The 16,230-nt window shown below is 49.3% G+C and overlaps 7 protein-coding genes across 7 annotated transcripts; 3 read left to right on the top strand and 4 right to left on the bottom strand.

Moving 5' to 3' along the window:
- Positions 1 to 2,815: 2,815 nt before the first annotated feature.
- On the bottom strand, positions 2,816 to 5,126 carry J4E83_005919 (uncharacterized protein; the record flags this gene model as incomplete). The annotated part of the gene is made up of 2 exons (XM_049332835.1): positions 2,816 to 4,023; positions 4,538 to 5,126. 2 exons carry the CDS (start codon positions 5,124 to 5,126, stop codon positions 2,816 to 2,818), a joined length of 1,797 nt encoding a protein of 598 aa, XP_049188077.1.
- A 368-nt stretch (positions 5,127 to 5,494) lies between these two features.
- On the bottom strand, positions 5,495 to 5,989 carry J4E83_005918 (uncharacterized protein; the record flags this gene model as incomplete). Its single annotated transcript, XM_049332834.1, has 2 exons — positions 5,495 to 5,546; positions 5,595 to 5,989. The coding sequence occupies 2 exons, from the start codon at positions 5,987 to 5,989 to the stop codon at positions 5,495 to 5,497; spliced, it is 447 nt and encodes a 148-aa protein (XP_049188076.1).
- Positions 5,990 to 6,362: 373 nt separating this feature from the next.
- Positions 6,363 to 7,350, bottom strand: J4E83_005917 (uncharacterized protein; the record flags this gene model as incomplete). The annotated part of the gene is made up of 3 exons (XM_049332833.1): positions 6,363 to 6,449; positions 6,705 to 6,913; positions 6,963 to 7,350. 3 exons carry the CDS (start codon positions 7,348 to 7,350, stop codon positions 6,363 to 6,365), a joined length of 684 nt encoding a protein of 227 aa, XP_049188075.1.
- A 1,285-nt stretch (positions 7,351 to 8,635) lies between these two features.
- J4E83_005916 (uncharacterized protein) lies at positions 8,636 to 10,057 on the top strand (the record flags this gene model as incomplete). The annotated part of the gene is made up of 1 exon (XM_049332832.1): positions 8,636 to 10,057. One exon carries the CDS (start codon positions 8,636 to 8,638, stop codon positions 10,055 to 10,057), a length of 1,422 nt encoding a protein of 473 aa, XP_049188074.1.
- Positions 10,058 to 10,127: 70 nt separating this feature from the next.
- On the bottom strand, positions 10,128 to 10,895 carry J4E83_005915 (uncharacterized protein; the record flags this gene model as incomplete). Its single annotated transcript, XM_049332831.1, has 1 exon — positions 10,128 to 10,895. The coding sequence occupies one exon, from the start codon at positions 10,893 to 10,895 to the stop codon at positions 10,128 to 10,130; it is 768 nt and encodes a 255-aa protein (XP_049188073.1).
- Positions 10,896 to 11,746: 851 nt separating this feature from the next.
- J4E83_005914 (uncharacterized protein) lies at positions 11,747 to 13,408 on the top strand (the record flags this gene model as incomplete). Its single annotated transcript, XM_049332830.1, has 1 exon — positions 11,747 to 13,408. One exon carries the CDS (start codon positions 11,747 to 11,749, stop codon positions 13,406 to 13,408), a length of 1,662 nt encoding a protein of 553 aa, XP_049188072.1.
- Positions 13,409 to 14,742: 1,334 nt separating this feature from the next.
- On the top strand, positions 14,743 to 15,870 carry J4E83_005913 (uncharacterized protein; the record flags this gene model as incomplete). Its single annotated transcript, XM_049332829.1, has 1 exon — positions 14,743 to 15,870. One exon carries the CDS (start codon positions 14,743 to 14,745, stop codon positions 15,868 to 15,870), a length of 1,128 nt encoding a protein of 375 aa, XP_049188071.1.
- Between the last annotated feature and the right edge of the window lie 360 nt (positions 15,871 to 16,230).

The raw sequence follows: 16,230 nt of genomic DNA, 5'->3' as shown, positions 1-16,230 counted from the left end.
TACTTATAGAAGAGTAGTTGCTTCTTTATATTAATAGTAAAGTAGGCACTAGTAAGACTACTATTATTATATTAATATGCGCTAAAGTTAAGCGTATAACAAAGAAAGCTAGTACGCTATCTATAATTCTCTGTGTAGCTTCTACTAGTGTAGCTACTTATAACTTTAGTAGTAGTACACTTTACTCTCTTCTCTAATTACTAGTTAAGAATAAGACCTACTAGTCTCTATCTCTAGGTAATCTTTGCTTTCTTTAAGATAAGCTCTACTATCTCTACTATCTTATTATTAATAAGAAGTCTATAGTCTTCTTATAATATCTAACGTAGATTTTAAAGTAGTTATATAAGATCTTACTCTATAACTAAGACTTACTATTTACTAGTGTTAATATTATCTTAGTTAGTAACTTCTACTAGTTACTACTAGTTATAGAGAAGAGTCTATTTAATACTATAAGAACGTAGAACTCTAATTAACTATTAGGTTAAGCGCTGTATTATCTCTTTAATTAGACTATTACTCTTAACGTAGTAAAGCAATAATAGAGTAAGAATACTAAGTCTTAGAAGTTTTGTTACGCGCTTAATAACCTCTATATTAGTAAGGCTACGCTGTAAGATTAGACTCTTTTAATAACTTATATCTAGAATAAGCTTAGTCTAGATAAAGTAGCTTTATTTAAAGACGCTATCTATATCTATTCTCTTAAGAATAATGTTAAGGCATTTAATTACTACTATCTTTAATAGCTTAAGCACCTAGTCTTACTTATTAACGCGTCTTATATAAGTAGTACTACTATAGAGAATACTAACACTAATAAGGCTAGAAATCTTTATAAGAATATCTCTATTTCTATTAACGCCTATATTATACTTTATAATAATCTATAAATAGAGTGTTAATTATTTAATAGCTTAATAGATACTATTTAAAACGTTATATAGAAAGATAGCGCTAATTTAATAAAGAACTCTTCTATAGCTCTACTTATTAACTTTAATAATTATAACTAAGATAACGCCTCTTACTTAGTAAAAGATTCTAAGAGTAGGCGTTTTCTTATCTCTGTCTTTTGTATTAAGCGCAATTAGGTTAAGGCTACTATCTATTACACTTGCATGTAGTTTCTAATAACTATTATATATACTATTACTATTTATAAGAGCTAAGGTATCTCTATTAATTATATAGTGTTAAATTCTAGAAAAAAGAAGAACTTCTTGCCTAGTCTTACTTATATTACTATCTTACAGGTCTAGTTACTACCTAGTATTATATTTAAAGAGCTTTTTAATTTTAACTACCTTAAGTTAAATAGCAGTAAGATTACTATTATATAGGTAACTAACGCTTCTAAGCGCCTTTAATAGAAGATAGTTATGCCTATTAATAAGAATAATAATAACTTTTTTTTACAACTCTAGTTTTCTTTAAGCTTTCTAGGTAGTACTCTAAGTCGCGCAGGTAAGATAGAGATCCTAATCTTAGCGTCTAAGCCTATTTGCCTATCTAATAACCTACATTCTACTGCCTCTATTCTAAGCAACGCTAGTCTAGGCTATAGATATAGTTTTGCACTACTACAGCTACTTATTATACTTATCTTAGGCCTAGTTTTCTAGAACCTAGGTTAGTATACTAACACTAGGTATATAGCGTCTTAAGGTAATACCTAGAACCTATACTTTAAGTGTAAAGCTTCTACCTACTCTTATAACTAGGTACTATTAGCCTACTACGCAGCTTTTAGCGTTAACGTGTACATTTAGTGTAATAACTATCTCTCTGCAGACTATCTAATAAGAAAGCTATAGTACTAGAGTGTTAGTAGAAATAGTTATAAGGTGTTTAAGAAGAATAAGAGTAATAAGACTTTCTACCTAGAGTATAATATAGTAGTAGGTGCGTAGAGAGATAGTATTTAACTATAATAACTATAATAACAGTAATAACAACAACAACATAAGTAGCTTACTACTTATTAAGGTTTTACCTTAACATTTAAGTAGTATGTAGAGTAAATAAACAAGTAGTATTATACTGCTAGAGAACTCTAAGTAACCTAGCATAAAATATAAGCTAAAGCTGTACTCTCCTTTAGTACCTGTTTACAAACTAACAGACTATTTTAGCAATACTCGCAGATGTTATATCGTGGCGCGTTGATGTCGTATCCGGGGTTGGTCCTGCAGTAATCGTCCGCTCACCGTCGCTGTCATGGATTATAACAGGCCCGCTCATATTGAGGAGGATGTCTGTTGCATGAGCCTTTGTAGGGAACAAAACCAATCGTCTCAATGTTAGCATGGTCCTCGCTGCCTCTTGCTCTTGCTCGGTGTGACGTTCGTCTGTTCGATCAGGCCTACCAATGCGGTGATCAACCCATCCCATGCGACTCAAACTTTGACGAGGCCTGGTAGTAGCAGCGGTGTCTTGCTGACAGCGATTTGAGATCGTGACAGTGGGAGTATTTGGTGGATTATCCGACATCTCGACAGCTTTGTAGATTGAATGGAAGAGTTCTATGGTTCATTGAGGGCTAGCCGAGTCAAAGTAGTGGAGAGAATACGGCTGTTCAAGCCACTATATCACAAAGTCTGTCTCGGCTTACGACGGGCTATATTCCCGCCACAGTTAGGCAGATCACTAAAATCAACGTGAATGAGCAATTGATTCTAGAATGTCTGTAGTGGATGGCCGCCTGATTTGCAATGCGTGAATTGAGTCACTGCTTACTAGGTTTAAGAAGGTATGTGCACAAAAGATTTCCCTAGCAGGATTTGGGCATCTTCTCGTCTTCGAGAAAGGTCTACTCCTTCCATTCATCAACACCCCAAAACTCGCTCCACATATCCTCTTGCTCCATAGCCATCTCTACGTCTTGCTGTGTTCGCGCATGTTCGAGTTCCATTTCTCTGACCCTATCGTTTGCAGCATTCTCCTTCGGCCTACTACCAAAACCTTTGTAGCTCTTATGGCCGAAAGTCTTCTCACCAGCAAGATCAGCCGGAAAGGCCTTAGGACGACTCGGAGGCTTCAGAAGTGCGTCAAGTTCTTTAGCTTGAAGTCCGGAAGGGCTGTCGTACTTAAACTTGAAGTCATTTTCCGCGGATGGCATGAAACCTTCGCCCTCATCCAGTTTCAAGGGCTCAGGTGCTGGTTGCTCAGATTCGATGGTCTTTGAGCACAAATCTTTACTTCCGGGAGCAGCGGAAGTCTTATTTCGTGTCGAACGACGAAGGGGTGGATCCTCGCGCGTGTTCTCTTTATTAGCCGAGTGGGTCGACTCCAAAGTCCTTCCAGAAGCGGACGGATTCATGAGCCTCTGGACAAAGTCCATGCTCTCAGGATCAGCAGTGATGTCACTGTTTGCCATCTCCCTTAGGATGAATGCAGCAGTGAAGTCATCGTTATCCACATCGTGAACAAGCGTGCTGCGCATGGCGCTTTCTTGCTCACCTTGAACAGGGGGTATGTAGCCTTCCTGCCGTTCGAGCTTTGCTAAATATAGGAGTTGCCGTTGACGTTCGAGGTCCTTAGCTTGCTCAAGATCGAAAGCATCCAATGGTTCGTCAGTATCCAGCGATTGCGCTAGGCTGTCTACTTCCCTTACAACCAATATTCTGTCGTTTGTAATTCTTAGTCTTGGCAGCTTCAGAGCAGTGTGTTGTCCATGGAGTCGAGGTAATGCTTCCTGCGCTTTCTGCGAAGTCAGGAGACCCCTGGACTTTGAGGGCCTCTTCCGTGTCTGCTTTACTGGGCCTTCCTGGGCGGGCCTCGCGGACGCTTGTGCCAAAGACTCGGCCAGAGCGGCTTCCAGCTGCTCCTCTTCGGTAAGAACTTGATCCGTAGAAACCTCGTTCACATTACGTGTAGTACGGCGAACCCATGCAGAAGTTCCACTATGGTGGCTCTTGGATCTTGTAACACGCTGTGAGATATGGGTTGTAGAAGTACTTGAAGGATTGGCATCCTGTCGTTCGGGTAGAGCGGTCTGTTCTTCAGCAGGAGCCACCTCTACTACCGATGTCGAATTCGGATGGCCTGGTTCGGTCTGATCATTTGCCCTTTCTTTTATCGCTCGCCATAGCGAAGTACCTTCTATTAGACGGGGCATGTTTGGTCAGTAGTTGTGCGTTTTTACTGAGAAACAAGAGATTAAACCATGGACTCTAGGCTTTTCAGGACGATTGATATGGGGATTCATTCACATGCGTACCTACTCTGTGACCGCACAGTGCTACACCCTAGGGCAACAATGGGTGTGAAATAGCTTGAGAAGATAGGTTAGCTGTCCGGTATAAGCTCAGTCACATTAAAGCTTACTAGAAATTGAAGGCATTGTCGGAATCAGGATTCAAGAGAGTCTACGAGTGCATCTCAACACAACGTCAGACTCTCATCCAGTTCCAATACATAGGACCTGTTTATACCTATATGATTCTCCAGCAAGTTCAGGTCCTGGATGGCTACCTCCGCTGCTTGTAACTCTCAATCATGATCATTCCCGCCACGATAACCGATGCTCAACTAAGTCCTCCAGGCTCAGCCCAGTCTTGATCTTTCCAAGACCTCGGCTCCCCTTGCATAGTTCGTTCTTTCTGGATGGCCCTCTCAGGAAACGAATCAGGCCAGCCGTCTTTGCGCCAATGCTGCAACCTCCAAGTTGAGTGATAGCTGTATGGATCGTCGTGCCATTCGATGCGTGGCTCTGCATACTGGGGATCTATGGGCGAGAGTTGTTGCTTGTTCTGGAACACAGAAGCAGAGGGTTGCGCTTTGGTGATCCCTAAGATCACCCTGATCTTGTAGTCGGCCTCCGTAGTTACTTCCAGGCGGTTGCCTTCGCAGATCTTTTCGATGGCTTCGTCGAATACGGAAAGGGCACTGCGACGGTCTCTTGGTGAGCAGATATCGCTGTCGTGATCGTTCGGTATCTTTTTGGTGAATCGCAGTCGTTTCTCGCGGAGACCACGGGCTATGGTGGTAACAGGGTCGTCTTCTAGAGGACCTTGATACTGGAAGTCGCTCATAGAGAGGCCGGTTTTCCTGGTCGGTGGGGGATTTGGCGGAGTACGGCGACCACCTGAATCATGTGGGACGCTGAATGCTTTAGGCATTAGGGATGTAGTATAGCAGAGCAATCTTGGGAGTGGAAGAGAAAGAGAAGGGTGTTAGTAGGCGTAGGTTATGACACACAGCTAGGCAACAAGACTTTATAGGGTCCATAATCTGAGTGATACTGCTGTGTGATCGCGTGCGATTCTTGATGAACGTGACTGCAAAACAAACGCGCAGTAGTAGGATATGAGCATGAGAGCAGTGACGGTTCTTATGTTCGGCCATCGTCGCAGAACAGGGCAAGAACAGACATCGACACTCGCCGCCCGATAGCCACTTCTCAGGTCTTTCATGACGTCAGGCCTCGTTCCCAGAGCGGAAGTCGGACCCAGTGTCTCTTTCCCTACTCCGCTTCTTTTGCAGGTACTCAATCCCACTTGAAGAACTTTTCGTCGTTGTTGACCTTGCGCATGAACTTCCTATGGAGATATTAGACTCACTCAGTTGGATCAAAATAGCACACTTACTGCCTCTTACTCAGCTTCCGAGCTCTGTTTGCGACAGACCCCGTCAGGGCAGATCGCCTGACAGCATTTCTGCTGAAGATCATGACGAGTGACTGCTTCTCGTTCCTCTCTCCGGTCATCTTCTGATCGTTGATGCTTTTGGTCTTCTCGCGGAACCCAAAGCTCTTGTAGTAGGCCTTTGTGCCAGGCTTGTTGAACGAGCCGTCATCGAAGCGGAGGTCGGCGGCTTTGAAGGTTTTCGCATCCCTGCCGTAGTGTTTGATGGGATTTGCCTGAGCAGGCGAAAGCGGAGACGAAACGGCGAGCGAAGGCGCTCGGATTGGAAGTGCCACGGGGCCTTGACCTAGACCTGTGACATTGATGTCAGCATCAGTAGCCGCTGTGGCACGAGTCATGGTGATGTTGAGGAGAAGAGGTTCTGGCGGCGTTGGGGTTGAAGAGGATGCAGGGTGTTGAGATCGCGAGAGACTTAACGATGTATGAGAAAGTCGAGTGAACGGTGACGAAAGTCTCTCTGCCGGTGAAAAGTGCTCGTCCAAATCAGGCCTACATACAGACCCTCTTTCACAGCCATGCACTTACGAAGGAACCGCGACACCCGTACACTGTGTATTTATATCGCATCCTCGATCTGTCTTGGAAGCTCAAGCTTGACCCAACATGACTTCTTCATTATGTACAACTGTCTTCAGCAGGCTACACCTAGCGCTTCCATCGCCATGCCTCTTACATGAATCAACTTGTGTATTTATATAGACCCGAGTCGCTCTAGTCGAGATGTGGTGTTGTAGTCTCTTTCAATTCCTCCTCATTGTCGCTGTTCACGTCTTCGTTTTCTTGAGAAGCGCTGACGTCCTATACAATGTTAGCGTAGCGCGGATGATATCAAAAGATGCAACGTACATTTCTTTGCGGGGCGGAGGATACGAGACCGCTGGTCGTTGACGGTGGCGGCGGAGGCGGAGAGGGTGGAACAGACACGGCGGTAGAGGTTCCGATCAATGGCTGATTACTTTGTGAAGGAAAGATGCTGAGGGGAGATGGCCGCCAAATAGCCTTTGGATTCAGTCAGCTGGGTGCTCTCATATCCATCTGTGAGAAGATACTGACTTGTTGTCCACCTTGGAGCACTGCTTGGACGCTTAGATACGTAGGTAAAGTCGTGGCAAAGGCGCTCTCGATCTCTTTCGCAAGACTCTGTGGATCACCTTGTCGCGCTTGGCTCTTGTTAATGATATCTTGCAGGGCTATGGTGATAGCGTTGAGGGCTCCACGAGCCGACTGCTCAACGAGGGCATAGTCTTTGTTCTTGTCGTGCGCTACCTACTGCGTTAGATCGCGTCTTGCAGAGGTTATTCGATTACTTACCGAAGCCGTATATAGAAGTGAGCTCAGCTTCGTCGACATTCGGAGTGTTGTTTGCTCCAGGCGCGCCGTTGTCTGTAGCCTTGGAATGTTTGTCGGGGTTGCTGCCGTCTTCGGGCTCGACGTTTCCTTCAGGCTCACCATTTTCCGATTCTTCGTCGTCGTCCTCTTCGTTCTGTGATCCTTGCTCGCTGACGAACTCCTCGTCAAAGCCCTCATCTTCATCGCTGTCATCAGGGGATGGGTCTTCCGCCTGGGTGTCGTAGGCATTATCGGTTGCCAGATATTCGTTTCGCCAGTCTTGCCATTCTTGATGGGAACTGAACCCTTCCTCCTGCCATTCTGGACGCCCCTCTTGGCAATTTGTCGACTCCGGGTTCTGGTCTGACATCTTGAGTAGACTCGAGGAACTGACAGATGGCCCGGGTTGAAGATCTAGTTGAATTGTTTCGAGAGGTTGTTATATAAAGGAGAGCGTGACATTAACAACTATGCTTACTTGCGTGGCGCGATGTTCCAATCTGCAATTGGGCAATACGCGCAACTAATCGCTGTGTCACACCATATTAGATCGAAGGCCGCCAATGGTTCAAGGTAGTGAAATCGCAGGGAGGTCAATGAATAACCCAGTACTCAACCCCCTTTTAGTATAACTGTGTGGCCCACGAGAGAAATGCCTGGAAATGCCTGGTTGGGGGGCTTATAACCACCTTGAAGATTGGCTCGCGGTTTGCTACATGGGAGTGGATCGTCGAGTAAACACTGACACTTCCACAGCAAGCAGATACTGTGTGCCTGCCGCGGAAAACAGCAACCGGTCAAGCGGTCGCACCATTGAGTGACTTTCTGGCCACTTTGGCATTTGCTTTCCCTGATAGATGGTATTGACGCAGGCGGACGTATACATCTGCTTGATGGTTTGCCTGATCGAGGTGAGTGGCTACGAGGTCAGCATCGGTTTCTTCCATATGATCACCACCTGCTGCATCGCGTCTCAGATTTATCACTGCTTGGGACTTTATTTTCTTCAAGACTGCACAAGATCTTCCACTGTTTACTTTATAGAGACGGCCCAACAGGTCCAGGTGAGGGGAAGGTGCTCGCTTCGGCGTTATCGGATATACGGGCCAGCTGCTGTGAGCGTACCGTACACGCATCGTGACCGCAGACTCATGGCCAGTTCGGGCTGCAGAAGCTATGATGAGTACCGGAGCTGATGGAATGTGACGAGGAAGAGAGGGATCGTAGACGCAGGGAGTCGTAGTGGCGATCTGGTGATCGTCGGAGATTGCCAGCTGTTCCTCCGATGCATCGCCAAGAGGGCAGGAACGCCTCATGCGGCGTCTCTCGCCGTTGCACTATGTAGTTCGCGTCTTGGAATGCGAAAGTATTGTCGATGCTGTAGATAGTGGTCTCAGAGCTATGTTACACTGATCCCCCCCGCGACGCGTGTCCCTCAGCAATACGAGGCCGCGCCACACCAGGCCTGTTCCACGCGTCTCGGTCGGGCCTAGGCTCCCCTGAATGCGGGCGGACGTTCACAACGCGCTTTTTCTCAAACATGGATCGGGCCATTGCGATGGGGTGAAACACGTTTTGGGCATCTTCGATCTTGATCTCTGTACTCTCCTTTAGCTACTAATCCGACAGATGCCACACAGCAAACGCTAGCGACCATGTCGTCTTACCGGAAGCACCTGCCGCGCCCGGCCCGCCTCGTCTTCAGCGTCATCCTCATATATGCCTTCTTCTGGGTCAAGGGCTGGCCGCGCACCTACGACGACGAAGAGCTCCCGCCGAGCAAGCGCCCGCAGCAAGAGTCCAACCTCGGCCCGCACCAGGTCGACCACGACCAGCTTGTCGTCGCCGTCACCACGACCGCAAACGACGTCTACAACAAAGTCACGCCTCTCATCCTCAACACCAACGAGCAAGACCACGGCACGCTCCTGCTGTTTTCGGACCTACAGACTCAAATCGGAAGATGGCCCGTCTTCGACGTCATCTGGCGCTACAAATCCGACTTCATACAGAAGACGAAGCAGCTGGAGCGATACCGCGCTCAGGTCGACTATGCGCGAAGGAGCATACCCTTGGCCAAGTTGAAGAAGGAGGACCCGGAAGAAGAGAAGAGGGAGATGGAGATCCTGGACAAGTACAAGATACTGGAGACAATGGCGTCTGCGTGGGAGTACAGGCCAGACCGCAGCTGGTATGTCTTCGCCGGCGATGAGACGTACGTCAACAGGCCGAACCTACTCGATTGGCTGAGCCAACACGACCCAGACGCGAAGCACTTCTTTGGCAACCCACCTGCCCCAGCGACGGCGCGCGTCCCCGATCCCTTCGCCGCCGGAGGCACGTCGTTCATCCTCTCGCGAGGAGTGATGCTGGAGCTGTTCAAGAAGCGCAAAGACTTTATCCAGAACTGGCGGGAGCAGATCGCGGACCACACGACAGCGTTTGATCTCGTCGCCAGCGCGCTGCAGGCCGAGGTGAAAATCACCTTCACCACAGTCTGGCCCAGCATCTCTGGATTCGACCCAAGCACGGTGCCTTTCTCGCCTGCCATATGGTGTGAGCCTATCTTGTTGATGCACCACATTACACCGGACATCGGCAGCGATCTGCTCAGATTGGAGAAGGACCGACCCTCGGACCAGCCCACCCTGCGCTTTGCAGATCTGTGGTATCGCTTCATGACCCCGGAAGATTTGAACTACACACGCAATGACTGGGACAACCTATCCTCCGAGTCCTCGAACAACCGGTGGAACATCCTTTTTCAAGGCGGCGAGCATCAGGACGCGGATCGCGCTGGGAACGGAGAAGCGTCGCCAGAGGCATGCCAAGAGTCCTGCGACAACAGCAAATACTGCGTTCAGTGGTCGTACTCCTCGGTTAATCAGAGGAATTGGAACGAGAACCCGCCGACTAAATGTCACCTTAGCAGCAGTGTACGCTTTGGGACACATAAGGAGCCACAAAAGTTAAACATCGATGGAGAAAGGGTCACACTCACCTGGAAAAGCGGATGGAAGAAGGACAAGTTCAGTAAATGGACCAAGCAGCAAAGGTGCAAGGAGCAACAGCAGTAGCTCCGTAGTCTCGTCGTTTTTAGCGTTCTAGCGGTATTCTTATCTCTCAAATCCCAGCCCGGCTGTGTTCCTATCTCCAGTGCTTCTTGTAGTTTGGCCAAGCCCGCTTCAGTTCCGCCTCAATCCGCTCACCCCAGCTCTCCTGCCTGGTCTTGACTACGATCAGGAGCCGTTGCAGGATGTGTGCAACCTTGACTTCATCGACCCCAGCACCCAGGCCCCTCATCACCGCGCCCACCGTGACGTCCGTCTCGTCTCCAGAACCCACGTTGTCTTCGACGTCGCCATCGTGCGAACTCAAGGCCTTTCCGACGTTCCTCTCCACCTCCTCACCCAGTCCCGAAACCACAGGCTCATCATCCAGGACCCCAAGGCCCAGACCAACTTTCCTCGAAGCCATTTCCAGATCTTGGAACCAACCCTTCTTCGCATTCACCACGTCTGCATACCCGGCGGCGACGAAGTAGAATCCGCACAGTGCCTTCAAATTGTGCAGACCCGGGCGCTCGACATTCTCTTGCAGATGCGTCCAAATGCTTGTCAGGGCGAGGCGCTCGTTATCGCGTCGCGAGAGACTGATGCTGCGGCGGAAGAGCTGGATGTTGCCCTCGCTTGTCATGTATGCCGAGACTTTGTGTGTGAGGCCGTCGACGACAATGTGACCGAGGAAGAGGGAGTGCGAGGAGAAGCCGACACGGTCGTAGTCAGGCCGCTCCCAGGGCATGTCGTCGACATCGAGGAGCGCGTTGTAGGCGTCAGGGAAGCTTTCTTCTGCGATCTTGACGATTTCGTCGTAGATGTAGGCGCCCGGGGGCTGTGTTTTCGCGCTTGCGGCCATCGCGGAAGGTATGTAGTTGGTAAAAGGATGGCAGAAGCTGAGATCAAAGGTCAAAAACAATAGAGCTAGTAAATCTCAATTCGAAGTCACGGTGAGTTGCGTTTGCAGTGTGACATCATTGCCGCATTTGGTCCCCAAAGTGAAGGTGAAAGCGCATTCTGGGGAGCAAAAAAGAGCAAAAAGGTAAACCTAGTGGAAGTATCTCCATAAGACCGCACTTTAGGGGTATCGAACTGCGAGCCGATAGAGAGCTTTTTGAATCAGTGGTAGTATCACCATAGATGGCTCACTCTCAGCTATGTGTGCTGTTCGATGGAAGATTTCAGATCTCAATTGTATATATAATTATCTCAATAGCCAAAAGCTGATAGGAATGATAATTCAACTGCCTGAGCCTCATATGCTGTCGCAATAAACGCGTAAATACACAACCACTAGATAGGACGTCATTCGAGAATACCATAGAAGGTGTCGCACGCGAGTACTCCAGTGCACGTGCACGTGTTCACGCTAGCGGCAGTGGACCGCCTGATCCTTCCCGGAACAAGCAACGCTCCTGCGACCTGCATCTTCTTAGCCTTATCATCAATACCCCGTCCATTGCGATATATCTTGCTGTAGTCCAGAGTAGTATGCACCAGACTTCTCCGCATGCTTTGTCATATATCTTGAGTGCAGGGGGTCAAGCCTCCGGCGACGCGTTGTAGCTCAGACGCGCCAACATCATCGCGCGACTTGCTGGCGACAAGGCCCGTGATCCTTGACAAACAATTGACCAGACATCGGATGCGCTGGAACGCGACACAGACGGCTATCCTCGGCGACTTATCACCTTCCACAAAAACCGGAAAATGTCCCTCCAAACAATTCGAAAGCTAATGGCCAAGGCCGGCGCCGACTCCTGCATGGATGCACTGCCACCAGCGGATTCCCTGACCTGGATTGAAAATGCACTGGATGAGGCGGAATCCCCAAGTCTGTTGATCGGAAACGTAGGCAACCGCAACGTGCTGACTTATCTGCTGCCATCCGGCGGTGGTTGGGAGGTTCGCTACTGCCTCAGATCCATTGGCGATGACCGCGCGACCTCGACGCTGCCATCAATCACCGGAGATGAAGCCATGACGAAGCCTCTCATCGTTCCGTTCAAATACTTCACAGATGGAACGAAGACCAAGAAGCGAATGCTTAGCATGATTATACGTTACTACTTCCTTTTGCAAGGTCATATAAGCAAAATCGATGCGTGGAACGATGACTTTAGTCGGCGGTTATCGTCTGTGCTGAGAAAGGTCTACGGGAATACCGATGGAAGCCATGGGACCTATAAGCACCCCCGAGAAACAGGCGAGACCGTGGAGGAAAGCTCAGAGCCGGAAGACATGGAAAGCCCGAATGGATTGCTGTCTGCCAACCGAAATGGCTTGGTAAACGCACCTGAGAGCAACGTCACATACGATACCCCACATGGTATGAGCTGGGACGGAAATCCGGATTTGCAACTACTATGGTCATACCTTGCTGAGCGCGGCGCGTTGCGACTCTTGGAGAATATTCCCGATGCTCATGACATGGAATTCTTGGATCAGACGTACATCCTAGAAGCCCAACCGAAGAAATTATTCGTCGGAACCCATGCGAAGACAGAGCACAGGATCTATGCCTACATGGTACGAATAGCGCAGCGGGGTTTCCATGAAATCCGATTTTACCTGGAAAGCGCTCGTGGTACCTACGCGTCAATGTCCGCCGAAGCTACAGGGAAGCAGCGCATCTTGCACCCTTTCAGCAAAACCTACCCCAGAAGTACCGGTCCAAGCGACCCACCTGACAAAGCCAGGTTGACGCTCATGGTCAAGTGGTATTTTATCGCAGCTGGAATTGCTACGGACTGCGTTTTACACGAAACCAAGGCCTACCCCGAGCGTCTCCGCTGCGCACTGGAGTACATCTCTGATCAGATGGGCCCTAGCGCCTTCAAATCATCGGGTACCGTACCAATGGATGACAGTATAGCAGATGAGAGTAGCGAAAGCTCCTACACCCCAGAGAAGCAGAACACCCAGTCGACGCTGGCCAATGAACCCACGCCTAAAGCGCCTCGCTTCCCGCAGAGCGTTGCGCGTAAGTCGGCCCCTTCAATCGCACGTCGTACAATCCCTCATGCAACATCAACGCAGAAGCCGCTGCCGACAACTTCGGTTCCCAAATCTGCCAGCCTTGAAGCAGATGCAACACCCACAGCCCCGCCGCGCAACTCCAAGCGCTCAGCCGAAGACGAAGAGTTCGACGCCCTCACCAGGCTGGTCATGCAGCAAAATGCTCTGACGAAGGACCTCAACAATGTTGATCACGAATTGGAGGTTATGGATGCGCGCTTCGAGGCTTTCCAGGAGAAATGGAAACGAGAGCGCGCAGAGTTGGAGAAGAAGAGAGACGAGATCGAAGAACGCAGGGCTGAGGTGAGGAACATGTTCAAGAGGCGGAGGACGCTCGATGTGGAGAGTGACTAATAAGAGCGGGTGTGATGGGCGGTCACGTGTGCGAACCATGGTTGAGCTCTCAGCATAACGAGAACTCTGGTTAGTTATGCGAATTCCGGTATATAGGCGCTTGAATGCAGCCCCATACATTCTTAATACAAATTATCTTCCATCCTTGCTGGGTATTCTTCTTAACAACCCGCTCGCCTATTGCACATTCAGCTCGAAGATCAGTCGCCATGAACCTGAATCAACTCCTCAACCCGAACACACCGCCGCAGCGGCTGCTGAAGTCTACATGTGTTTCAAAGAGCGCTTCCCTGCACTCTCAAAGCAAGACCGCTGCGTCGCAGCAGACGGCGAGCCCTCCAGTATGTCAAGTGGCGTCGCGAGTCACCCAAGATTGCCTGCCTCTCGACTCCGCGGTCAGGCCAGTAGCGTGTCCTACTGAAAACCGACCTGAAGTGACTGGAGAGCCCTATGTCCAACCCTCGCAGAAGACGACAGCGCATTGTGGTTCATGTAGGGCTTCTTCACCTGCAAAACTACCACATGCTCTGAACTTGTCAACGGCAGTCGCACCTCGACTCGAGCAAACACCCATAAGAGACGTGAACACACCGCCTGTTGCCGCGCCTAGTGTTACTTCTACTGCCACCATCAAGAAAACAAGGAAAGCGGTCAAGCAGGCTCCAAAGCGTCGCAAGAAAGAGGAAAAGCCCGCTTCGGTCACCGCAGCACCGTCGCACGAATCGACAACTCTTCGCACTCTTCTTCCTCTACTACTACCCAAAGGTGCCAACGTACCCAAGGCCAATCTAGCTACACCTTCCAAGCAGATTAGTTGCCCTGTAGCTCCAGGTCTAGACCTAGATGCTGGGCCACGTAAACTTATTCGAGAAGTACCGCAACATCCTCTGGACCTACCCGTTCCGGACGCAAACGAAGCGAAAAGCAAGAAGCGCAAACGGGCAGCACCCAAATGTGACAAAATGCCAGACCCGGCCTCTACAGGTCACCACGCCCGGCGTAAATGTTTCGGAAAAACGGAGGTTGTGACAGTGGGTGGGTGGGTAGCGTTCAGGAGGGTAGTGGCGTAGGCGTAACCTTGGAAGGCAAGGATGGTGGAGCAAACGCTTCTCGCGGTGACGCAGACTCCATTCATCTCGCGATATAGTCAGCCCTTTGGGGTTTGTATTGATATCTTGCCTCTGCAGAAACAATAGTAATTCGAGGTCACCTCGACTCGCAGTCACCACAGATGCGCTGGGCCCATCCACTCAATTATATAAATATCTTATATTCCTTCGGTGACACTTCCTTCTCCCACCTCCTACATCCGCTTCCCAACACTTAACACCGTCATGTCAGCTGTGCCGAGGCGAGCCCAAAAGGCCCGCGTGGTGGATATCAGCGACTCATCAAGCCAGGCATCCGAAGACAACAGCCCCCCAGCCAAGATCGACCCCAAGGCCAACAGAGTCCGTCAACACTACGCAGCCATGAATCCCGATCGACCTAACGCGGCAACGACCGGCAGGTATGGCATGTTCTCTCAGGTCGACCCACGTCTTCCACCGCCTGCGACTCCGAGCAAGACGGTCGCGAAGCGCAAGAGAGCGACCATGGATAAGACGGGTAGTAACAAGAAGTCAGAAATGAAAGACATATCAGGAGAGCGAGAGCAGAGTCCATTGTTCGAGCCGGAGTCTGATGGACAGCAAGATGCAGACACCGTTATGCTGAGTCCGCCTTCGACGCCATCGACCAACGTGCGCCTGCCAAGCCGTAAAAAGGGAAAGAGTACTGCCACCCCCGTCTCTACCGTCTTCGCTCTCGGTCGCCGTAGGCACAAGCCCATCGTCATCGAAAGCGGATCTTCAGGCTCTGACTCTGATTCCGACTCTGACTCCGACACAAACTCTAACATCGTCGTAGCTACACAAGACAACCTCACGACCAAGGCCACCAAAGACCTCATCGCTACCTCCGCCATGCCTGGAGATGTCTCAGTCGTCGATGAGTACATCAGCATTCTCAAGGACATTGCTACTCACTCTTCCGAGACCGCTAAGCATTATCAGGTTATTGAAACACTCGCAGAAGAAGAAGAAGAAGACATATCTCTCGCTCTCGACGGACTTGCCGACGAAGAGCAACAGGAGTATACCGCCATTGCGCAAGCATGCGCTCAGGGAATACAGAACGACATGCAAGATCCGATCGTGATTGCTGAGATGTCCACCATCCAAGCTGCAATCACTAAGCGTAACGAAGAAGCTGAGAAGGCGCGTCGAGCTGTACCTGAGATCATGGCGAACAGGAAGGAAGTGCTAGAAGCGGAGAAGTCACAAGCACGCTACAAGAGAGAGACTTTGGAAGAGGAGAGAACAGACTCCGAATGGGAGAGATTGCAAGAGAGGAAGTCGGAGTTGGAGAATCGGGGTGGCATGGCCATGGCATTTGAGCTGGGCAAGAGGTCGGGCAAGTAAGAAGGCGCAAGGCAACCTCGGTGAGCTCGCATGATGCGCTATGTCTAAGCCTGCATCTCAACGATGTGACATGTCATCTGCACAATCATGGGCTTGACGAGTGTTATCTGGCTGGGAGACTTCTCGACTCAGTGTAAGCTGAGATGATTCGGAGACTACATGTACCTATCAATTAGCAACATCTAGGACTCACACGGGCTTTTGCTTCAAGTAAACACTGAACAATGAGATTTATGGGTATACCAGTAAACTAGCGAACCGTCCCTTGAACCACGGAAACCCAAGTTGAAACGCCTTATAAGCCCAGCTAACGAACAAAACTACAGATAAAGAAAAATCGCGACACTCATCTAGAGTACG

Source organism: Alternaria metachromatica, assembly GCF_023757995.1.
Source record: "Alternaria metachromatica strain BMP 0045 chromosome Unknown scaffold_12, whole genome shotgun sequence".
NCBI classification, from domain to species: domain Eukaryota; kingdom Fungi; phylum Ascomycota; class Dothideomycetes; order Pleosporales; family Pleosporaceae; genus Alternaria; species Alternaria metachromatica.
This window is presented reverse-complemented; position numbering and strand designations above follow the sequence as displayed.